General features: G+C 34.9%; 2 protein-coding genes across 6 annotated transcripts in view; both read left to right on the plus strand.

Moving 5' to 3' along the window:
• Positions 1 to 3,767, plus strand: part of ghrhrl (growth hormone releasing hormone receptor, like) — a 77,270-nt gene extending 73,503 nt beyond the window's left edge. For 3 of the 4 annotated variants that reach the window (XM_087306239.1, XM_087306237.1, XM_087306238.1), the window contains one exon: positions 3,034 to 3,767. In XM_087306239.1, the coding sequence (XP_087162365.1) occupies positions 3,034 to 3,135 (102 nt within the window). In that variant the 3' untranslated portion in view covers positions 3,136 to 3,767. 4 annotated transcript variants of the gene reach the window in all.
• A 5,788-nt stretch (positions 3,768 to 9,555) lies between these two features.
• gpsm2l (G protein signaling modulator 2, like) overlaps positions 9,556 to 24,763 on the plus strand; it is a 53,950-nt gene continuing 38,742 nt past the window's right edge. The window contains 1 exon segment of one of the 2 annotated variants that reach the window (NM_001005936.1): positions 9,556 to 9,707. Coding sequence is in view for 1 of the 2 variants with exons in the window: in XM_087305590.2 (XP_087161716.1) it covers positions 16,244 to 16,293 (50 nt within the window). In the remaining variant the exon portion in view is untranslated. 2 annotated transcript variants of the gene reach the window in all.

Consider the following 24,763-nt stretch of genomic DNA (forward strand, 5'->3'; position numbering starts at 1 on the left):
ACAAAGGACTTTAAGATGGCTCTTTTTGGTGAATCGGTGTAACCACTCTGGGGAGATTCACAAGCAAATGACTGATTTAAAATGATTCTGTTTGATGAATCGTGTTAGCACTGTGGTCTGATTCACAATCAAATGACTCTTTTAAAACAGTTCTCATATTTGTTTAATCAGTGTAGCCAATGTAGTCTGAACCACAAACAAATGACTCTTTTAAAATGATTCTTTTTGGTGAATCTTTGTAACCAGTGTGGTGTGGTTCAAAAACAAATGACTCTTTTAAACAGTTCTATTTGGTGAATCAGTCTAACCAGTGTGGTGTGATTCACAAACAAATGACTCTTTTAAACAGTTCTATTTGGTGAATTAGTGTAACCACTGTGGTCTGATTCACAAACAAATGACTCTTTTAAAACAGTTATTATTGGTGAATCAGTGTGGTCTGATTCACAAACAAATTACACTTTTTAAAATAGTTAAAAGCTGTTGACTTTTTTTTTAAGTAAAATCGCGAATAAGTATAAATAATTTATAATGAAATTATTATTATTAATAAAACAAATCTTTCAAATCTGGACAAACTTGTTGTCTGGTGATTTTGCTAATCAGGTTAATATTTGAATGGAGATGATCCGCGTTCTCAGAGGACTAAGTAACATTTGTATTCAAAGTCTGGCCCAACAAAATGCCAATCTTTATTAATTTGATTAGGAAACAGATTGGAGAATTATCAAGAGCTCTGCTCAAAGGCCAATTAGCAATTAAGGATGAAAATAAAAATGCACTGTGGGTTATGAGACCAGTTATTTAATCTACATTACATTTGAAAAAACCTTTATTTGTATTACTTATATTTTTGTTTTTGGATACACACACACACACACACACACACACACACACACACACACACACACACGCACTGGCCGCTTTATTAGGTACACTTTACTTGGACCACTTTTGCCTTCAGAACAGAGATTTTGCTCCATATTGACATGATAGCATCACACAGTTGTTGCAGATTTGTCAGTTGCACAACTATGACGCTAATTTCCTGTTCCACCACATCCCAAATGTGCTCTTTTGGATTGAGATCTGGTAACTGTGGAAGCCCATTGAGTACAGTGAATTCATTGTCATGTTGAAGAAACCAGTCTGGGATGATTAGCGCTTTATGACATGGTGCATTATCCTGCTGGATGTAGCCATCAGAAGATGAGTAAACAGTAGTCTTAAAGGGATGGACAAGGTAAGCAACAATAGTCAGGTAGGCTGTGGCGATGACAGATGCTCAATTGGTACTAATGCGCACAAAGTGTGCCAAGAAAATATTCCCCACACCCTTACACCCCCACCACCAGCCTGAACCATTGATACAAGACAGGATGGATCCATGGTTTCTTGTTGACGCCAAATTCTGACCCTACCATCCGGATGTCGCAGCAGAAATCGAGAATGGGCAGCAGAAATCAGACCGGGCAAGGTCTTCTGTTGTCTAATTTTGGTGAGCCTGTGTGAATTGTAGCCTCAGTTTCCTGTTCTTAGCTGACAGAAGTGGCACCTGGTGTGGTCTTCTGCTGCTGTAGTCCATCCGCCTCAAGGCTTGACGTGTTGTGCATTCAGAGATGCTCTTCTGCAGACCTCGGTTGTAACGAGTGCTTATTTGAGTTACTGTTGTCTTTCTATAAGCTGGAACCAGTCTGGCCATTCTCCTCTGGCATCAACAAGGCATTTGCACCCACAGAACTGCCGCTCGCTGGATATTTTCTGTTTTTCAGACCATTCTCTGTAAACCCTAGGGATGGTTGTGCATGAAAATGCCTGTAGATCAGCAGTTTCTGAAATACTCAGACCAGTGCGTCTGGCACCAACAACCATGTCACGCTCAGAGTCACTTAAATCACCTTTCTTTCCCATTCTGATGCTCGGTTGGAGCTGCAGCAGATCGTCTTGACCACGTCTACATGCCAAAAATGCATCAAGTTGCTGTCATGTGATTGGCTGATTATAAATGTGCATTAACGAGCAGTTGGACAGGTGTACCTAATAAAGTGGCGGGTGAGTGTATGCATGTATACTGTAAAAAAAACTTTTCCTCTGTAAACTGTTGATGCAGTTTCTACCAACTCTGCATTAAAATGGTTTCTATCCATTTTTAGTCACAATATCAATGTTTTAACTTCAGAAAAGTTAACAACATTTAAAATTTCGTAGAATTTTTAAACACAGTGAATGAAAGCAATTGGTTTTTTGATCAATTATCATTTTATAAAATGAAAAGAATACATATTTTTATTTGAAAGAAAAGGAGCCTGTTTCCATCATGAAAAATATTTATTTCTCATAATAATTGACTTTTTTTCTTGTAATAATGGCTTGCTTTCTTACTTTCGTTATTTTGTTATGATGAGAAAGTTATCCATTATTTTGAGAGACATTATTATGAGATCTATTACAGGAAAACATCTAATCACATGATGAGAACTTAATTCAATATAATTTTTTTAAAATGTTCTCATTATTATGAGGGAAAACAGGCTTTCATAGTAATATCAGACCTTAAAATATTAAACAAATATGGACAATTTTCTTAAATGGATAGTTCACCCAAAAATGAACATTGTTATCATTTTCTCACCTTACACTTCTTTCTCAGTTTTTTCTTTCAGGGTTTCTTTCTTCTGTTGAACACAAAGAAAGATAATAAAAAAAACCATCACTCTCATTATTGAATGTATTGTCCCTTTAAGACAGGTCTCAAACTCAATTCCTGTTGGACCGCAGCTCTGCACAGTTTTGCTCCAACCTTAATCAAACACAGATCCAGCTAATCAAGTTGTTCAAGCCTACTAGAGTCTATTAGACAGGTGTGAGTTGGAGATGGTTGGAGATAAACTATGCAGAGCTGCGGCCCTCCAGGAATTGAGTTTGAGATCATTTCTTTAAACTCATATAATATGTGTAAATGTTTATATCCTATTCCTAACATAAGGATTTGAGGAAGTTTTACGATATATATATATATTTTTTTGTTTTCAGGTTCAGAATGAGATACGGTTACGATGGCTTCGGTATCAAGAAGGAAGTTATGCTGTCGTCCCCGTCGGAGTGAAAGGAAGTCAGATGGACACTCCAGTTTAGTGTCAAACCAGAAGAAATTCAATCAAACATTTTACCGTATGCATATTGTTTTGCTCTTTTTATATGACAACAATTGGCTTAAAGAGGACCTAATATGCACATTTTTACAAGATCTAAAATAAGTCTCTGGTATCCCTAAAGTGCGCATGTGAAGTTTCAGCTCAAAATACCACACAAATGATGTTTTATAACTTATTAAAACGGATCCCTTTAGGCTTTGATTCTAATCGTGGCATTTTGGTGACTGTCGCTTTAAATTCAAATGAGGTGCTGTTTTCAATAGAGGGTGAAGCTACAAATGCTTATGTGTCAGCATAGTGGCCTATTCAAAAACAAGACTAACGTCCTATGCTAATGAAGGAGTGCGTTTTAAAGCTGTAAAGATTGGCTGGTATGTTAATAAGCTGACATATGAGCGATCAACAGATCAGGGTTTTCTCCGAGGTTTTATAAAGTCAAACCTTCAAGAATAGAAATTTTAGGCCTTAAAAAGTCTTAAATTCGCTGTTCTAGATCTTAAATATTTTTGCACAGGTCTTATTTTTCCAATGTCCATGTAATGCTACAGGTAATGCTCATTTAAATTTGTTTTTTGTTGTTGTTGCTTGGTTTTCATGGTGTTGTAGTTCTTTATTTCACTAGTCAGCATTACAGCTACAAATGAGGCCAACATGCAATAGCAAATCAGCTTTCTATTATTGAACGCAATGCACGTGGTGAATGTGACGTCATCGCTGTGTTTGCGGAGGTTTGCTTTGGGTGCGCGAGACATGATTTCAGCTGACGGACCGCACAAAATTTTTGGAGACTTGGGCGAATGGTTTGTGCGACGCCGCATTTGATTTGATTTGATTTGAGATGAATATGAATCACTTTAAAGAGATTTTGTTTGAAACTGGTACAACTGTACCGAGATCTTTATGATCCGTCCATGCGTGATCATAGAGATAACCGTATGATCAATAATTCTTTCCTAAAAATTACAACAGCAGTGGGAAAGGAGGAAAGTTTTGTAAAAGTTTAGAAAATCTGAGGGATATGTTTGGTAAAACCAAAAAGAAAGCCCATGGCAAAAGTGGAGACCCAGGTGGTTTTAATATTACAGAATATGTTTTTCCACCAGTCATAGGTTTTATACACACACACACACATATAAATAAATTTAAAAAAAAAAATAATAATAATAATAATATATATATATATATATATATATATATATATATACCCACCTGGCGAAAGTATAAATCAGCCTTAAGATGTTTGTTTGTGTGGTTGTTTTTTCTATAGTTCAATGATGCATCTAGCCTGTCTTCAGAACTGTTCAATTTGAATACAATTATTTTGCCACAAATTTTATGATTTTGCATTTACTCTTATGTGTATGCGTGTTTTTAATATTGTGATATAGGTTTTAAATGTAATACTTAATGTTTTTAAAAAGGTCTTAAAAAGTCTTAAATTTGACATTATGATATCTGCAGAAACCCTGACTGATGAATCGACTAATTTTCACTGCTTTAAAATGCTCCAGTGTTCCTGTATCAGTGGTTACACTCAGTAAACAGTGGTGAGTTCGGTGAACTAATGACCTTCACTGCCAATCGCAGTCATTTATGTTGAGCAGGTAAACACACTGGAAATCCGAGGTCTTGGTATTGGATTGGGATCGAATTCCAGTATCATGACAACACTAATGTCTACACACTGTTAGACATTTTATTGTATTTTTGTAGTAACTTACTGTCATCAAGTTTCTACAACTACAGTAACTTACTGTAAATGTGTTTACTGTAGCAGGACCCTACCACAATTTCATTTTACAGTAAAATAGCCTTACCGCTACTTCTTTTTGTTTTAAAATGCCCTTTTCCGCACTTTAATTTTACAGTATGACATTTTTACAGTACTTTTACTGTTATTTCTTTACATTTTACACCAACAGTAAACCTTTATGTGTAGTATTTACTAACAAATAACCAAACAAATTACAAATTTTTTCCATTAACAATCTCATCTGGTTTTCAACTAACACTTAATGGTCTTAAAAAGTCTTACATTTATGATATCTGCAGAAACCCTGACTGATGAATCGACTAATCTTCACTGCTTTAAAAGGCTCCAGTGTTCCTGTATCAGTGGTTGCACTCAGTAAACAGTGGTGAGTTCGGTGAACTGTTGACCTTAACGGCCAATCATAGTCATTTCTGTTGTGTAGGTGAACACAATGGCAAATTTACAGTAAAATGAAATTGTGGTAGGGCCCTGCTACTGTAAAACACATTTACAGTAAGTTACGGCAAAAATACAATAAAATGTCTAACAGTGTATAGACATTAGTGTTGTCATGAGATATATCTAGCTGCAGACCCGCAGAACCACACACGTTCCAGGCACACACAATCTAGCACACACGATCTAGGCGAACCATATATGGTAACTCCTTTGGAGCATTATCGCCACCTACTGTATTTCACAAATAGGGTGATTGAGATCCCCGTGCTACAATTGCTATTTATTAGACTTTGAAAGGTTTAGGGCTTTCCACATCAGTCATTATTTTATCGTTTTATCTTTTCTAAACTCAGATTATGAAAATAAAAATAATTTTATTCACGTATCCACAATAGACCTAATAGACATAATAGACCATCTAACTGTAGAAAATTAGAGGGAATTAAGTGTAATAACCTAATTAAGGATCATAATATTAGCATACTTGGTTAAAATCGTTTTGCTGTTAAATATAAAAAAAGCAAACAATAATGTCACATTAAAATAAATTACTATAGTTAATTATTTAAACAATGTATAATAGCTATAAACTGACATAAATCTTAACTGATTATCTGATTATAAATTAACTTTTACTAAACTGTAGCAACTGTTAGTTATATATATATATATATATATATATATATATATATATATATATATATATATATATATATATATATATATATATATATAATTATTAAAAGTTAATTTGTTTGTATTGCTAAATTTGTTGCAACTAATTACCACGAATTACCAGCACTTTATGGTTTTAAAAAACAATAAATTACTAACTATAAATTATAGTATTGAATGTGGGAACTCATTAATAAAAAAGTTATTAGAAAGTTAATCTATACTATTAATCGCTTGAGTAAAGTAATAATCAATACATTTAAACGTGTAAAAAGGTTTGTATTACACATAAAGATGTATTATTGACTATATTAACTTGATTTTCCTGTATTATAAATGAATCCATTATATAAATTAACCTGTCCATTTTATATCATTCAGCAAGGCCAGTAAACGTGTATCTGCTACATTGACTTTGTCAGATAAATAGTGACTGATCATCTACAGTATGATGGATGATAGAAAACTTAGTCTATTATATTGAATGGTGATCGGAAACAACGTCCCCCATTCACCCGTCTTGATCGCCATATTTGTGAAATAGTATGCATTATTGTTTACGGTGTACAATATTAATTAACGATATATAAAAATATATTGATGATGATGTCCGAAAATACGCTAATATCATTACCATTCGCCGTAACATATATGGTTTGTCTAGATTGCGTGTGCTGGATTGTGTGAACCTGAAACGTGTGTGGTTCTGCGGGTCTGCAGCTGGATATTAATGGTTGTCACGATACTGGAATTCGATACCAAATTCCTAACATGCGGTAAGCTACTGTAAAAGTTTTAACCCACAATGCAGTGCATATTACAGTAGTGAACTGTAAAGAATGTGTGTGGTATTTTACAGGGAGTTTTTGCCGTAAATAACTGTAAAATTGCCTCAGAGTCTAACGAGTGTACATATATTGAGTTTCAAAACTAAACACATGCTCCAAAATAATAATAATAATACATTTTACTTACAGTGTGCTTTTCTCAGACCTAAAGCGCTACAAGGCAAACAGTAACAAAGCAGAACATTAAATAATAAAAACATATAAATAAATAAAATAATAAATATGAACGATTCAGTACAATTGGATGATTAAATTATCAAAAATAATCAATCTAAGGTAAAAACAACATTAAAAAGGTGATACTTCAGGAGTTTATTAAAACAGTCCAGAGAAGTTGCATTTCCAATGCTGATGGGCCATTCCATAGCTTGGGTGCACCGTACAAATAAGCATGACCACCCATAGTCTTAAAAATGTTAATTTGAGATAAAAATGTGCCAATTATGTATTTATAATTCTATGTTTGAATATTTATGGAGAGGGGTCTGGATGCAGACCCGGTGCAGTGCAATCTGAGCTGCATCCAATTCTTTTTTAATGGGCTCACCTAACCCCACCCCTCACAGTGACATCACTAGCTCCATTTGAGTGCATTGTGTCGGACATTGCAATCTCAGCTTGAGTCATGCAATCTCAGCTTGCATCATAAAGGCTGCATCCTGATACTATTGGATCAGGCTCTCAAAACAATCTAGCAGTTAATACTGTGTCTTATTTTCCCAAGAGTGTTGAAACAAACTATAAACAAGCGATTACAGCATCTGCTGCTCCTCCAAAATGTGTTAATTCACTGAAAATGCAATGTTTTCATATGTCAAAGGTGCATCCAAAGACTGTTGTGTTGCTTCATATGTAGCTTTATCTTCCTCACCAAATGTGCATTTATACTGTGAACGGATATGTAAATCACTGTAACGCATTTTGTATTGTATAATAGGCTACTGTATATGTATTTTCCAGCTCTGATGCATTATTTATTTGCCTATTTCCATGTTTGGAGTGACCTTAAATCTTTTAAAGCCTCACAGAGGTGGAATAAGATGTTATATATCTGTGTGGATTTTCTCCACTTCAGTAGTGCAATACTCAGCTGATGATGTGTTTTTTTTTTTTTTGTGCATACGTTAGTGTCGTGTTTTATCTCAAGTGCTGATAATTTGATAAGTGTCTATAATGCATAGGCCTATATACTTTTTGATTTAAACAGATAAAAATAAATGAACTTTAGAAATATGTAAATGACTGCTGGATTTGTCTGTCTGTAAAAAAAAAAAAAAAAACACTGACCCCTGCTGGTCAATATTAATCACCATTCGGAAGCTAAAGGGATAGTTCATCCAAAAATGAAAGTTTACTCTTTACTTATTCTCCCTCTAGTGGTTTCAAACCTTTAGGAGTTTCGCTATTCTGTTGGACACTACTTTATTTTGAAGAAAGCTGAAAACCTGTCCTGTAACCATTGACCTCTGTAGGATAGGAAAAACAAATAGACCTATACTATAGAAGTCAATGGTTACAGGTTTCCCGCTTTTTAACAAATATATTTTGTGTTCAACAGTAGAAAGAAATTAAAACAGGCTGAAACAAAAAAAGAATGAATAAACATGACAGAATTTTCATATGTGGGTGAACTATATTATCTATATTGTAAAATTCTTGCATTTTTAAGCTGAATCAAATCAACCTTATGAGTCCATTGAACTTGTATTATGTTAAACCGACTTAAAACAGCTTTCGTAACTTATAAAATCAAGTTAGAACATGATTAACTTGGTTTAATAAGTTACATGAACTAAACACATTTTCTGTCATGAATAATTTATCATAAATTGGTTACAATGTAGGCTAATGCTTAAAATAAGTTCACAGTGTATACTCAAGTTGATCGTTTACTGTCAAGGATGCCACCAGTTTGAGTAGCAGACCAAAAATAAAGAAGAAAAATACGTTTTTCTTCTTCGAGCACAAGAATGTTCAATTAATTCAATCGAAATGATTCTTTCGGACAGTCCTTTCAATAAACCGATTCGCCACGAGTCAACTCTAAAATATGTTTTTTTCTTTTGCCTTGTTAAAATGTCTATTAACTATAACAATTAATTTCGTTTAGCTTATTTTGTCATATAAAAAATATTGCTCTGGTATTTAAACATTTAACAAAAATGCCCTGTTACAGTCAATTGAATCACAAACTCACAAACTCTTTGCGATTTAGTTCGACCAAACATTCAAATGATTATTCGCTTGTTTATTATTGTTTACTAATCAATAGGTCATAATAATTCATAATATGTTAGTTAGAACTTTAATGTAAGCTATCATCCTTCACCAGATCCTCACTATCTTTTAGCGAATTGGCTGACATAATCATTAGTTGAAAACCTTCATAAAACTATGCAGTTTTAAATGTTGCATCGAAAGTTCATTTGAAATAAGTTAAATAGTACGTTGTTAGAAAATAGAAGCACGTCTTTTTGAAAACGCTCTATAAAGTCGGTTGGCGAATCGGTTCAGTTGAATCATTCAATTGAATCTATTTAAAGGACCGAGCGAAACTTCAGCACGGAGGCATCATGATGATGAGGCGTGGCGTTTACAAACTCCTGTGCAATGATTGGCGTGCCAAAGCAAAAAAAAAAACTTTCCTTTTTTTCCGAAAAAAAGTAAGGAAAGGAAAGTGTCTTGAGAAAACATGGCGGAGTAAGAGAAAAACAAATTCACCGATGCTTTTCGACAACGCGTGAAACTCTCTGACCGCAGGACATGTAGCGCTGCTTAAACACACTTTACAGCGGTACAAATCTGCAACTGTCTGAGGTATGATTTTGATTTCTCTTTCAGCGTTTTCTTTGAGTACAAACAGCTTCTCCACAGAGCCTTTCTGTTTCTGTTTTCCTGCGCTTCCTTGCCTTGTATTTCTCGAGAATGTTTTTACATTTGTATTGCAGCTCGATGTCGTAAATAAACGATTTCTAGATGTAAAAAACTATATTATTGTTTATCTCAAAGACACGTTTGAAAAGTATGGTGACCATGATAAGATATGTCAAAACTGTGTTCACTTATACTTGGAGACAAGTTATGTTATTTGCAGCCTAAATGATAAAAGATGTCACTTTTAAAGTTTGTTTTTTTTTCCAAATAACGTTAGCAGAAGTAAGTTATCGATACACATATGTACCGTGTTTATACATCACTAAACCTGTATGGTTAAAATGGTAAAAGCCAGCTTAATGGTGTCCAAACAGGATTGTTTTGATTAGATTACAAGTTTACAAATGCGACAAAAAACTTTTTTTGTCGATGAGATTTGATCTGATTCTTGTGAATAATATGTAGATTAAAATATGAAACTGTTCAATAATAGGTTTGTTTTTTCATGTGTAAAGTATGTTAATAAACCTATATTTTTAATTTGGGGGCGATATATGTCTAAAATGTGAAAAATCTGACAATTCACTTAATGTTTTAAGATTTTAAGTTATTATTATTTATATATTGTTAATATTTAAAGTTCTTTCTTGCAGTTTGAGTGTTTACATTTTAGTTCATGTTTTTAATATGTGTGATATGTCTTTTTTTTTTTTTTTTTTTACAAGTTATTTATTAAAGAAATTCTATTTAGCTTTATTGTAATATGGTTGTGGTAAAAATGGGGTCCAAACAGGATGATTTTGATTAGATTACAAGTTAGAAATGCGAGTTAGAAAATCAATATGATATTTAATCTGATTATTATGGTTATATATGGTGAGATGTCACTGAAGTGTGAAAAATGGAATCAAGTTTTTGTTTTCTGTGCAGTGCTATTTTAAAATTATATATTATAATATTAATATTTTCTTTCTTGCAGTGTGAGGGGTTTAAATTATAGTTAATGTTTTTACTGTGTGATTTGTCTTTTGTTAATACAAATTATTCATTAATGAAACTCTATTTAGCTTTATTTTAATATGGTTATGGTAAAAGCCAGCTTAATTGTGTCTCAACAGGATGATTTTGATTAGATTACAAGTTAGAAATGTGAATAAACACTTTGTTCCATCAATATGGCATTTAATACAACTATTATGAACATAAGTTAATATAAAACTGCAATAATAGGCTTGGTTTTCCTTATATAAAGCATTTTATTTACCTTTAATGTTTTTATTTTATTTTTGATTTTGTGTTGAGTGTAGGGTTGGGTCGGTATATGATTCTGACAATATGATACCAAGTTATTTATTAAAGAAATTCTATTTAGCTTTTTTTTAATATGGTTGTGGTAAAAAGCCAGCTTAATGGTGCCGAAGCAGGATGATTTTGATTAGATCACAAGTTAGAAATGCAACGAAAAAGTTTCATAAATATGAGAATTGAACCTTTTACTGATTCTTGTGAATATATATATATATATATATATATATATATATATATATATATATATATATATATATATATATATATATATATATATATATATAAATACTACTAATATTATTTTAATACTGTGCAATAATCGGCTTGGTTTTATTTAGGTAAAGTGTTTTATTAACTTTTAAACTTTTGATTTGGGGGGAGAGATACAGTATGATTAAAGTGTGGAAAAATGTGTCCATTCACTTAATGTTTAAAGATTTAAAGTTTTTATTATTATTTATATAATTTATTGTTTATAATATTTATATTCTTGCAGTTTGAGCGGTTTCAATTTTAGTTCATGTTTTAGTCATTTTTTATGTGTCTAATTTAATTTAATAAATTAAACTGTAACATAATTAAATTATTTATTGTCATTTTGAATATAAATAATGAAAGGAAATCTATTTAGCTTTATTTTAATATCTTCCTTTCTGATTATTTTTTTTAATTTTATTTTTTTTATTAGAATATGCAAAAAGGTAGATAAATTGGGATCATACAAATACAAAAAAAATCAACAAAAAACCATAACAAAACAACAATAAAAAAAACAAATAAAAAAAAAACAAATCCTTTCTGATTATTAAAACAAAGTTTTTTTATTACTTTTTTAAATTAAGACAAAGATTTTAAATATTAATGTTTAATTTGAGTAACAAATGTGTATGTTAAATTTTTGTAAACAATATATCTGTGCAATACAAAAATAATAACTCTGTTGTTGTTGTTGTTAATAATAATAATTATTATCATTATCAATAATTGTTTGTTTGTTTGTATTTGGGGTGAAATATGACTCAAATATAATTCCTCCTGTATTTTCCTTGTCTCATTATAAGCAGTTCCTTGCTTTTAAAAGTTCCCCATGGGGTTTTATGAGAAACACCTGGACAGGCTCATTCTGACAGAACTGACACAGCAGCTTTTTATCTGCATTTCACTTTATAAATCTTTTAATAAGGTGGCATGGTGGCTTAGTATTTAGCACTATCACCTCACAGCAAGAAGTTTGCTGATTCGAGTCCTGCCTATGCCAGTCGGCATTTCTGTGGGGAGTTTGCATGTCCTCCTCGTGCTGGCATGGGTTTCCCCCATAGTCCAAACAAGTGCTTTAAGTGAATTGGATGAACTGTAGTGTATGAGTGTGTGTATGGGTGTTTCCCGGTACTAGGTTGCAACTGGAAGGTCATCCGCTACATAATACATACATATGTTAAAATAGTCGGCGGTTCATGCCGCTGTGGCAACCCATGATAAATGAGGGACTAAGCTGAAGGAAAATTAATGAATGTGTGAATATAAAACCGACTTTACCTCAGTTAATCTGGACTATTTACTGCTCAAATAGTAAGCAGCCTAATGAGTCTTGATGTATTAGCATAAACAAAATGAAGTGAAATGATGCAGTTGTTTCTTTATATGAATACGGTGCAGTGTGTGAGCGGTTGAAATTACTGGTATTGCTTGTTTAGTGAAATTACTCTGCCAAGGAAGTTAAATTTCAAACAAGACAGAAAAATTCCTCCAGTGTGTCTTTATCTCACGCTCGAGTAAACGTACAGTTGGACGTGGCCTTGGGTTTTGCACCAACTGGCTCTGCGTTTCAGGAACGGAGCCACGAAACCGCTGTGTTTGGCCAAATGTGGTCTAAATGCAGAAGTGTCTGCAAATGATATCAATTTTTCATGCTGGATGAAATGGAGGTTCTGGCCCTTTCCTCAGACGGTCCATTGATGTAGTTTCGAAGATGTGAACAATGCTTTTAGATTTCTGCTCAATACAAGGAATTCCTGAAGTACAAACAAACATGATTTTTGACGTATTTTCCTGTGTGATTTCCCAAGATGAAGTTGGGCTAGAAGTATGTCTCAATCTGCTCTAGTGCTGCACAATATGGTTTCAGCATTGGTATTGCAATGAGAACTTTTTAATATTGACGATCATATATTGATGATTAAGGATTATACATTTATGAGTGATTTAAAGGTGCTGTGTGTCAGTTTTTTTACTCTTCTAAAGCATAAAAATACTACAATATGTTTGCAGATATTTAAGAAACATGCTGAACATTCTTGTTTATCTGAAAAACAATGCTGAAGTCAGATAATCTGCTTTGAAAATGTGAGTTACAGTATGTGCCGGAACGGCTGTCTTAGTTTTGGTTATTTAACCCGCCCAATGCTAGTTCAGCCAATTATATTTCAGCACCCCAGGTTGCCTTGATGGAAAACCGTGTATTTTCTGAGTGGTTCGGTTTAGTTTGGTAAGCTTTTATGGCCGTTTCCACTGTCAAAAGGTGTACCGTACCACTTTTTCGGCACCCTTTCGAAAGGGTACCAAACATGAGAAAGTGTATCAAAAGGCGGAGCTAGACGCGCAGCTGAACGCTATTGGTTTACAGAGATACTCCCTTCGCTTACGCAACAAGCCAGAATGAAAACAGAAGAGTCGCCATGTTTAAAAAGCACAGCCGAGAGATTACAGCGGAGTTATATATACATATAATAACCAGCCATGGTCGATCCGGGCTCGAACAAACCTTGTCGTTGTCTCGATGAACAGCCACAAAGCCATGAGTAGAGCAGATTTACCCTGTGCCCCATAGTTCTTTACGAGCCAGTCTGAAGTGCAAGCGGTTTCGCTTTCTTGCTTGCGCTCGATGTGCGTCTATATCTGAAATAACAAACTTCTTGAGCTGATGATAATAACATGCGCTTGATAATTGATGTGCTTTTGAAACCCGATCCTGTTAGACACTGACAAACGCGATAGTGAAGCACGAAAAAAAGGAGAAACCGGAAAACAGGAGCACATTATTTCTTCAGCAAACGTGAACAAACTGCCTTGTTTCATTTTTTATCATCACCTTTTGGACTATTATGAACTCAGAATGATGGAGTGACTCTCTGACAGAGGCTACATGTGCTGCTGAAGATTACAGACATACAGTAGATGAGAGGTTTTCACTGACTGTAGGCTATATTTTGTGTTGTAACCTAATTAAGCACTAAATGTCTGCTGTGTGTAGTTTTTCTGTAGTTGGTAACATATCAGAGACTGTAAGGGTCTGTATGTGTTCATATATGTTCATTTATTTAATATAATTACAGACGTTAAAGTAGGCTATTTCACACCGTCATTGATCTGCAGGTATAATCAATCATGTTTATAGAAAAGTTAGTAATAAACATTTATACACAAGTATTTATGTGTGTTAAGCGTCTGTTTTGTGGGAAGTGCTTCTCATATGATATGTGAGCGACCCGTACAGCTTTATTGTAGACATTTTCTCGAGCGAGAATGATGCGACTGACACTTTGTCATACACTACACCCACCAAAAGCCAAAGTACCATTGGTAGTGGAAACACAAGCCTGATAAAGGTGAATCGTACTGACCTGAACCGTACTGTACTGTACTGTACTGTACCAGTCAGTGGAAACGAGCCATAATTCATTCAGTCAGAAAGGATCTCAAAGTATGTATCCGTGACTGAAATGCAAGCTCTGGTGGACAGTAGCAGACTCTGAAATGAGACGCAGATTCAGAGTTCAGGATTCCGATCCACTTTTGTAGTGTTTTTATACATTGTTGTGAAGTTAAAGGCTTCATCTTCTGTCGTTAAATCAATGAGCAAATGTGGAGCACTTAACCGGCGTCGACTCTCTTCCCAGAGGATGTTGAGCTCACGCAGCATCCTGAACGTTCTATTACTGTTATATCGCACTTTGTAAAGAAACTGGTCTGGCGGCTAATGCGTTTTGTGGAAAAATACATTTTGTACTCTGCCTAAAATGTACATTCTTAAATGTTATTAATGGCAGCAATTCACATATAAATTAAGCTACATCTGAACAGTGATTTCCAAAAATAAAATCCAAATGTAAAAAATGGCGTTTTGCAAAACGCGATAAACGCCATTTTTTATTTATTTATTGTCATTCATTCATTTTCTTGTCGGCTTAGTCCCTTTATTAATCCGGGGTCGCCACAGTGGAATGAACCGCCAACTTATCCAGCAAGTTTTTACGCAGCGGATGCCCTTCCAGCCGCAACCCATCTCTGGGAAACATCCACACTCACATTCACACACACATACACTACGGACAATTTAGCCTACCCAATTCACCTGTACCACATGTCTTTGGACTGTGGGGGAAACCGGAGCACCCGGAGAAAACCCACGCGAAGGCAGGGAGAACAAGCAAACTCAAACACAGAAACTCCAACTGAGCCGAGGTTCGACCCAGCGACCGTCTTGCTGTGAGGCGACAGCACTACCTACTACGCCACTGCCTCGCCTATTATTATTATATATATATATTTTTAAACTCCTTTATTCTAGCTGGGAAAAAATAAGACTTTCTCCAGAAGAAAAATTATTATTGGAATTACTGTAAAAATAATTCTTTAGTCTGCTATCATGTCAGAAATATAAAAAAAAAATAAAAAATTTCACAGCAGGGGTAATAAGTTTGAGTGTCACTTCCATATTGTATTATTGAAGCTCAAAATCAACTTTCTGTCATGGAAAAAAGTGTCTTCATAAATGGATGGTTCCTCATGAGGAAATCAAGACACTTCCTCGTGTTCGCCGTCCACATGAGATGAAACATACTAGAGTCAGAATGAGTGTGTAGGGTGGAAATACTGTGATTAATCTGCCATTGAGTGTTTTCTTAGTGAAATCATTAGCTGCTTACACCCGTGTGTATGTGTGTCTGCATATATGTGTGTGTGTGTGAAAGAGGGAGGCTCATATTTCTTAGGCTCTTTCTTTTGTGTGGCTCGCTTGTCAGATGGTTTAGATGCTGTGAAAACATGGACGTCTTTACTCCATCTTTGTGTATTTTTCTTGTTTTAGAGTTCTGACGACATGCTATTAGATTTGTTTGTAACGTCTAGTGTTTCGTTTTTGACATAAACTTGAACTTTTACTATGAACCTAAATGGATGTGATCACAAAAGACGAGGATCAGGCATTTCATGTTCGTTCCAGGTAGGAGGAAAGGACTTGGGTTGCCATATGGTGCACTAAGCAAGTCTTAAGGAAACTATTTTACAGCCGTTTCTGATGTGCACCCATTCTGTGCTAACATTTTATTTCGGTTTTATTGAATATGAAATGTTTTAAGAAACAGGTCTTGTAAAAACTAAGATAACTTGTTAAATTGAGTCTATGTTTGTTTATAAGATTAATGTTGTTCAAATATTGTCGTGTATTTGAGCTTCCGAGTTACAGAAATGTCTTTATATAAATGTGATATTTATTTAATTGTTATTGTCATGTGTGTTACACTGTAAAAAGACTCTTGTTGACTTTTTTTCATTGAATTGAATTGAATTAACTTTTCTAGTCGTCTCAACTTAAATAATTAAAATAAGTAAAATAACCTTTAAAATATTTGTTGTCTTATTACGTTTTGTACAGGGTAAGAGTTCTATTCAGCTTTAGTTTTTATTATTTTACACTCACCGGCCACTTTATTAGGTACACCTTACTAATACCGATTAGACCGCTGTTTTCCTTCAGAACTGCCTTAATCCTTCATGGCATAGATTCAACAAGCTACTGGAAATATCCCTCAGAGATTTTGGTCCGCATTGACATGATAGCATCATGCAGTTGCTGCAGATTCGTTGGCTGCACATTCATGATGTAAATCTCTCGTTCAACCACATCCCCAAGGTGCTTTATTGGATTGAGTTCTGGTGACTGTGGAGGCCATTTGAGTACAGTGAACTCATTTTCATGTTCAAGAAACCATCCTGAGACTATTCACGCTTTATGGCATGGCGCATTATCCTGCTGGAAGTAGCCATCAGAAGATGAGTACACTGTGGTCATGAAGGAATGGACATGGTCAGCAACAATACTCAGGTAGGCTGTGGCACTGACATGATGATCAATTGGTATTTATGGGCCCAAAGTGTGCCAAGAAAAATTTCCCCACACCATTACACCTTCAACACCACCTGCCTGAACTGTTGATACAAGGCAGGATGGATTCATGCTTTCATTTTGACACCAAATTCTGAACCGACCATCCGACGAGACTCATCAGACCAGGCAACGTTTTTTCCAATCTTCTATTGTACAATTTTGGTGAGCCTGTGTGAATTGTAGCCTCAGTTTCCTGTTTTTAGCTGAAATGAGTGGCACCCGGTGTGGACTTCTGCTGCTGTACCCCATCCGCCTCAAAGTTGGACGTGTTGTGTGTTCAAAGATGCTCTTCTGCATACCTCTGTTGTAACAAGTGCTTATTTTCAATTCAATTCAATTCAGCTTTATTTGTATAGCGCTTTTACAATGTAGATTGTGTCAAAGCAGCTTCACATAAATGGTCATAGTAACTGGAACAGTGTGGTTCAGGTTTTAGTGTTTAAGTTCAGTTCAGTTTAGCTCAGTTCAGTGTGATTTAATCATTACTGAGAGTTCAAACACTGAAGAGCAAATTCATCGATGCGTAGCTCTACCAATCCTGAACCATGCGAGGCAGTGGCAACAGCGGAGAGGGAAAAAAAACTTCACCTGATGGGAGTGAAGAAAAAAAACCTTGAGGGAACCAGACTCAGTTGGGCACGACCATTTTAATTTCTCCGCTGGCCAAAAATCTTGTGCAGAGCTTCATTCGCCGTGGTTTAGGCTGGAAGATGGCCTCAGCGAAGACTCGTCTGTCCCTGGAGCGTCGCTGGAATCAGATTCATGTTCTCCACTCCCCACGACCATCAGCGCAGCAGCAGCAGCTCAGGATATGGCCTGGTCCCGGATATGGAATCCTTGGGATTTGAATTACTGTTGTCTTTCTATCAGCTGGAACCAGTCTGGCCATTCTCCTCTGGCAACAACAAGGCATTTGCGCCTACAGAACTGCCGCTCACTGAATATTCTCTCTTTTTCGGACCATTCTCTGTAAACCCTAGAGATGGTTGTGCGTGAAAATCCCAGTAGATCAACACTTTCTGAAATACTCAGACCAGCCCGTCTGGTACTAACAACCATGCCATGTTTAAAGTCTTTTAAATCACCATTCTTCCTCAATCTAATGCTTGGTTTGCAGCAGATCGTCTTGACCATGTCTACATGCCTAAATGCATTGAGTTGCTGCCATGTTATTGGCTGATTAGAAATTTGTGCTAACAAATGGGTGTACCTAATATAGTGGCCGGTGAGTGCATATGTTTTTTTTTATTTATTTATTTTATTTCAGACTAATTTCAATTGCTGAAAACCTTATTGTATTTGCTGTTTTTAGTTTTGTTTTGCCGTTTTGCATTGTGTTATGCGTCTCTATCTGCTTTATTTTTATCTCAGTTTTTAGTAGTTGGGGAATGTTTGAAGAAACCGGTTTCGCTGCAAAACCCAAAAGACCTCAAATATGCTGTTCAGCGCTAGATTTTGTCTTTCTTTAGCAGACGATCCAGTGACGCGCACTTGTTTTTTCCATCAGATAAGCGCGGTTTGAAATGTAACACAATGCTTCGGGTGGAGGCGAGTGAATGAGGGCTCGGGCTGTTGTGAGATCTCCTCTGTGTGAATTTTTAATATGCCTGTTTAAAAATTCAAATGGGGGGGTCATCGGTTGTTGGCACTGTTTTGTTCATGTGGTACATCTTGAACTTCTGCTGGATTGTCATATATTGAATATGAAACATGAGTGAGTCAAAGACACCCTTCCTCTCTCTGAATCATAACTGCAGGCCCTTTTTTCTTGGAAAAATATTTGTATACTAGTGTTATTCCTATTGAACTCTGTTATTTTTACCTTTAGATAATCCTGTAAAGATGAATACTTCAATTGTAGTTTATACTGTACAAAGTTATTTGTTTTAAGCCTGTCACAATAATCAATATATCGGCTTATGCAATGCATGGACATGACTTCAATCATTTTTGGTGATGCAATATACAGTGGGGGAAATAAGTAATCGACATTCTACAGCTTTATTTTCTTTCTCTGAAAGCATCTAAAGCATCTTCCTTGCCTGTGTTTTGGATCATTGTCTTTCTGAAATGTCATCACGGAACAAAATTGCAGCAGCTAAGTTATGTACAGAGTTATGTGCGCTAGTTGAAAGTTCCAAAAGTGTACACTGAGGCTAAAACCCACGCACACAGGATTAAGTATGGCTGAGGCTCTTAACTAAGGGCCATTCACATATCGCATCTTATGTGCGCGCAAGTTCGTTATTTTCAGTGGAAGTGTGCGGCACGCTTGTGCACGCTTTCCAGGCGCACATAGTTGAAAGAATGCTGTGAACACACTGTGACAAGAGCTGGAACAATCAGCTTCATACTTTATATTGAATATACACATTTCTACTCCAAACAGATGAAAAATACAAAACAATTTTGTAATATAGATCAAAAGTGCCTTTCAGACCGAGGTTCAGCAGCCTGTGACTAAATTTGTTCTCTTTTAAAGACAAATACTTGGCTAATATGTAGCTTAGATTTACATTAGACAAATACATTCTATTGATTTTGATTTGTTTATGCATTGTGCTGTCATTTATTTTCTGTGTAATCTTATTACTTGTGTTCAAATGGCAACTTTTCACTTGTGTTTAAGTGCAAAGAGAAATGGACTATAGTTTGTTTATTATTTTTGTGCTGTATTAATTGGTTACTAAGCAGCAATTAAACAACACTTTAAAATATGAGTTTTCATGCGATTTACTAGTAGTGTTTTGAAATTAAAAATGCATAATAATCGTGATAACCGTAATTGTTCCTCAGACTGTAACCGTGCTACCAAAATCTATAATTTTTGCATCCCTAATCTGTAATGTGCAACAAAACGTATACTATAAGTAGGCCCACACGGAATCTGCGCACGCAGAATTTCGCAGATTTCCGCAGATATTTAGCCCATCATTAATTCTGTTTATTTACTTGAGTAAATGTGTGTAAATCTATATTTATTCAGTTTTTAAATTAATTTCAGTAATATTATTGACATATGAAAATTTTCATCTGATTTCTGTACAATGCAGTTTGTAAACTAATATTTTCGTAGAGATATTATATGAGAGTCTTGCTTTGTTTACCAATTAAAGTGAATGTAATTGGATTTGCATTTTAAACATTAAATAAAAGTTAAAAATGTATTACTTTTTATTTCATATATTAAGGTTTTATTTCTGATACTCAAAAATACATTTTGCAGAAATCCGCAGATTTTTACCAAAATTCTCTGCAGAAATAGCAAAAAACGTCCGCAGATTCCGTCTGGCCCTAACTATAAGTAACGTCTTTCAGATTTGCAAAAATGTAGACTGCGCCCTCTAGTGGATTTGTCATCTGAAACATACTATGCAGTGTATGTTAGGTTTTGCAAAAATTAAAGCTGAAGAACAAATTTCCAATGAGCCTGGGTTGGTCATGCAATTTGCCAAGTGTAGATTTAGTTTCCATTCACCACTCCATTTAATTGGAAGGAAAATGGACATTGTGCTAATTACTTTCCTTTTGAGGTGCACAGAACTCAGCAAAAGACATGAGGGTGAAGAAATAGAGGCTCGTTTTTTTGTGACGTCAGGCTTTCATCAGTGAGGAGAAATAATGCGGAACATATGCCTGCAGTTCATGTGAGTTATGAGTGCATGTATGGTGTGAATTAGTCATTCACATTGATCAGTGGAGAAAGAGTGTCAGTCACTCGGCCTGCGTCCCACTTGACGGAGGATAAAGAAATCAGCAGATGTGAACGCTTTCAGTCGAGGACACTCTGGGCAAAGCACAGGATTTAACTCCGTCTAATGGATTTTCCCAGCGTGGCCCTGGTGATCTGACTGTTTCTGTGACTGGAGTCAATTCTTTACAACATCTCACTGTTTTAATGCAAGATTAGTTCATTCTGGCAGGTTTTCTTGGATTATTTTATGTCCTTAATGCAGCTCCAAAGGCTTCCTTTTTGATTTCTCTTTAGTATCAATAGAAACAGTCACTATGTTAGCATGTTTTGAGGACAAGTGTGCACTTTGTGCCTGTGCAGACATTGCTGACTAGGCTGTTTTACTAGAGTAACTAGAGACTAGTGATGGTTTCGGTCTCCAGTATAAATGCATGCTTTGTTTAGCTTTTTTGTTTTTTAAGTACATTTATTATCATAATTTTTTTTTTAATTTATTATTATTATTATTATTATTATGGTTGTTTTTTATTTATTATTATTATGAATATTATTATGTAGTTTTTATGCTACATCATTTTAATATTTCCAAATATTATCTATAATCTAAATATTTATATTTTTACAGTACTTTAATTTACTTCATTATTACGCAACATGGGCAAAATAAACGGGAAAAAACAAATGTGTTGGGGTGGTGAACTTTTCCAAACAAAACAAAAACTTAATACAAAAGATCACCTTCGGTCGACAACCACACTCGGACACTCAAGCAGGTCGCACACCAGAAGCGCCGCTCAGCGCCGCGACACGGCACGCACATGACAGTTTAAAGTATCACACACCAGACGCGCACATTCGAATGATATTTAACATGAAACTAATCAGATGGCGCTCTGTGGCACGGCTGAAAAATAAACTGCGTCCTGAGCCGTCGCCAGGCGCCGCTGACAGCCGCTGACTTGCGACGCCGGTGTGTGTATCCTGATAGAAACCTATGTTTAGAATTCTAAAATGCATGGCCGAGCGGCGCTTCTGGTGTGCGACCTGCTTCAGTTGAGAGTAATTGAATAGATTTATTATAGAAAAATAGTCATTTTAAATGAGCATCTTTTCAGGGTGGCATGAGGCCAAAATAACAAACGGAAGAATCTATAAAGTAAATGAACTAAATTACCTATAAATACTTAAAGAAAAATACAGGAAGCTTATTGAGGAAACTCTCAAAAGAAGTTGAACGTTTGAACAATGGTAAAAAATCGCATATTGGTCGTCAGCCGGAGGGGTAAGGGAAATCCAGGAGCTCCACTCCCAGCAACCGTCGAAGCTCCTTTTTATATAGACCTCCATGACCAGCAGCCAATCAGAGCACGAATCATGCCGGAATGCGAGCCTATGGGATAACAAAAAAAAGAAAAGAAAAAGAAAGAGATGCATACAATGAGCAATAAAAAAAATTATAATAAACCTTAGCCGAATTCAGTTTTGAATTAATGACTAACTTGATTTAAATTTTTCTTTATTTCTTTTGTTTTTTTATTTTAATAACAGAACATTTTTATATGATTTTATATAATAAATCTTTGTAATAATCGAAATGCTTCCTCGACAACTTGCTGAATTAAATGCTCTTGAAGTCATTTTTACAGTACTTTTAAGCTTTTCATCGAATATTTTAAATGTTATAATATAAAACAAAAAGTCCTTTCAGTTTATTTCAGTTACCCAAAACTTTTAAAAGTTATATAAATAGTATATAGTAGTATGTATGTATATATACATACACACACACACACACACACACACACACACACACACACACAGTTGAAGTCAGAATTATTTGCCCCCGTGAATTACTAGCTCCCCTGTTTATTTTTTTACCCAATTTCTGTTTAATGGAGGGAAGATAGTTTCAGCACATTTCTAAGCATAATAGTTTAATTACTCATTTCTAATAACTGATTTATTTTATCTTTGCCATGATGACTGTAAATAATATTTTGCTTGATATTTTTCTGGACACTTCTATACAGCTTAAAGTGACATTTAAAGGCTTCACTAGGTTATTAAGGTGAACTAGGCAGGTTAGGGTAATTAGGCAAGTTATTGTATAATGATGGTTTGTTCTGTACACTATCGAACAAAAGATTAGCTTAAAGGAGCTAATACTTTTGTCCCAAAAATGTTTTTTAAAAAATTAAAAACTGCTTTTATTCTTGCTGAAATAAAACAAATAAGACTTTCTCCAGAAGAAAAAATATTATCAGACATACTGTAGAAATTTCCTTGCTCTGTTAAACATCATTTGGGAAATATTTAAAAATCAAAAGGGGGCTAATAATTCTGACTTCAACTGTATATGTATATATTAGGACTGCACAGTATATCGCTTTAGCATCGATATTGCAATGCGATCATTTGCAAGTCACATTGCAGGATTTGGAGTGCTGAGTCTGAATTATAATCTATCATTTGCATGGGTTTTTGAGGCCTGTGTAACTTTAATAAAATGTATTGTTTTTAAAAGTATTAAACATTTTATTATTCAATTACTGTACCTGAATACTGTTAGACACTAAATACGATAAAACTTTACTTGTTTCAATTGTAACTTTTTCTTTATTGTATTTATCTATGCTTTTAATTGATTTCATGCAGACGCATATATATATATATATATATATATATATATATATATATATATATATATATATATATATATATATATATATATATATATATAGATGATAGTGTCGTGTATCTGCGAAAGATATTGCCGAGTACTGAGACCTATTTTAAAGACTGTATTTAGCTTGTTTCACATTAATGTAGACCTTTTTAAATATTTTAATGAAAATTTTGAATATTATTATTATATTAGATTTTTTTTAATCCTCATCATTATTAAAAATAAAATAAAGGCCACGACTGAACATAGAGGACGATCTGGAAGTGGCGGTCTTTAAAATTAAACCAAGAATTATTTTGTGCTTTAAACATTGTGCCCACCTGTCGTATTTAAGTAAGGTTAATATTAAATTAAACATATAAATAATGACTATAAAAAAATATACGGTTGTTAGACTGTTGCACTTTCTTGTGTTGTAAATACGCTCATGTTTATGAAGTTTTTATTGGTGTGTGTTCACCATTGTGTGCAATGTTTGAATGTTTATAACCACCTCCGAGGATAGTGTGGGTCTCCAGTCACTGGGATTGTCATTTTGGGGGTCGTTCGCTGAAAAGTTTGGGAACCCCTGCTGTAGACAGTCGAAAAACAATGTAACAATATTGACCTTTAAAATGGCTTTAGAAAAGTTCTGCTTTTATTCTAGCCAAAAGAAAACAAATCAGAACAAATAATATAGGAAATACTTAGAAAATTCTTTCTCTTTTAAACACTAAAAAAAAATTCACAGGAGACTTGATCATTTTGAGTTCAACTGTATATCGCACAACAAAAAATGATTGATGATTTATCGTGACAGGCGTAACCCACCCAACCGTAATGATGAGTTAAGTGTCTGTTCAAAGCACATTAGAGCGAGTGTGTGTTTCCCCTTAACGCGTGATAATCTCTGTGTGTCTTCTCACTCATAATTGGAATTGACACTCGCCATCGGGTGGCCGTAGATGACAGGAGAACTGCATCTGTTATCAGCAGGCTTACCAGTGACCCTCCGTTCATGTGTACGGGACCCTGCGTTACCCTTTACAGCACCACAACAACTGAACATTTCCCCTGTTAAAGCCTGGGTTAGGCAGAGGGCTCGCAAAGGTCTCGCAGAGGGGGGTTTTTATGGTTATTTGGTGTCTTTCGGAGGAAGTGGGTCG

Source organism: Danio rerio, chromosome 23 (assembly GCF_052040795.2).
Source record: "Danio rerio strain M-AB ecotype USA chromosome 23, GRCz13ab, whole genome shotgun sequence".
NCBI classification, from domain to species: domain Eukaryota; kingdom Metazoa; phylum Chordata; class Actinopteri; order Cypriniformes; family Danionidae; genus Danio; species Danio rerio.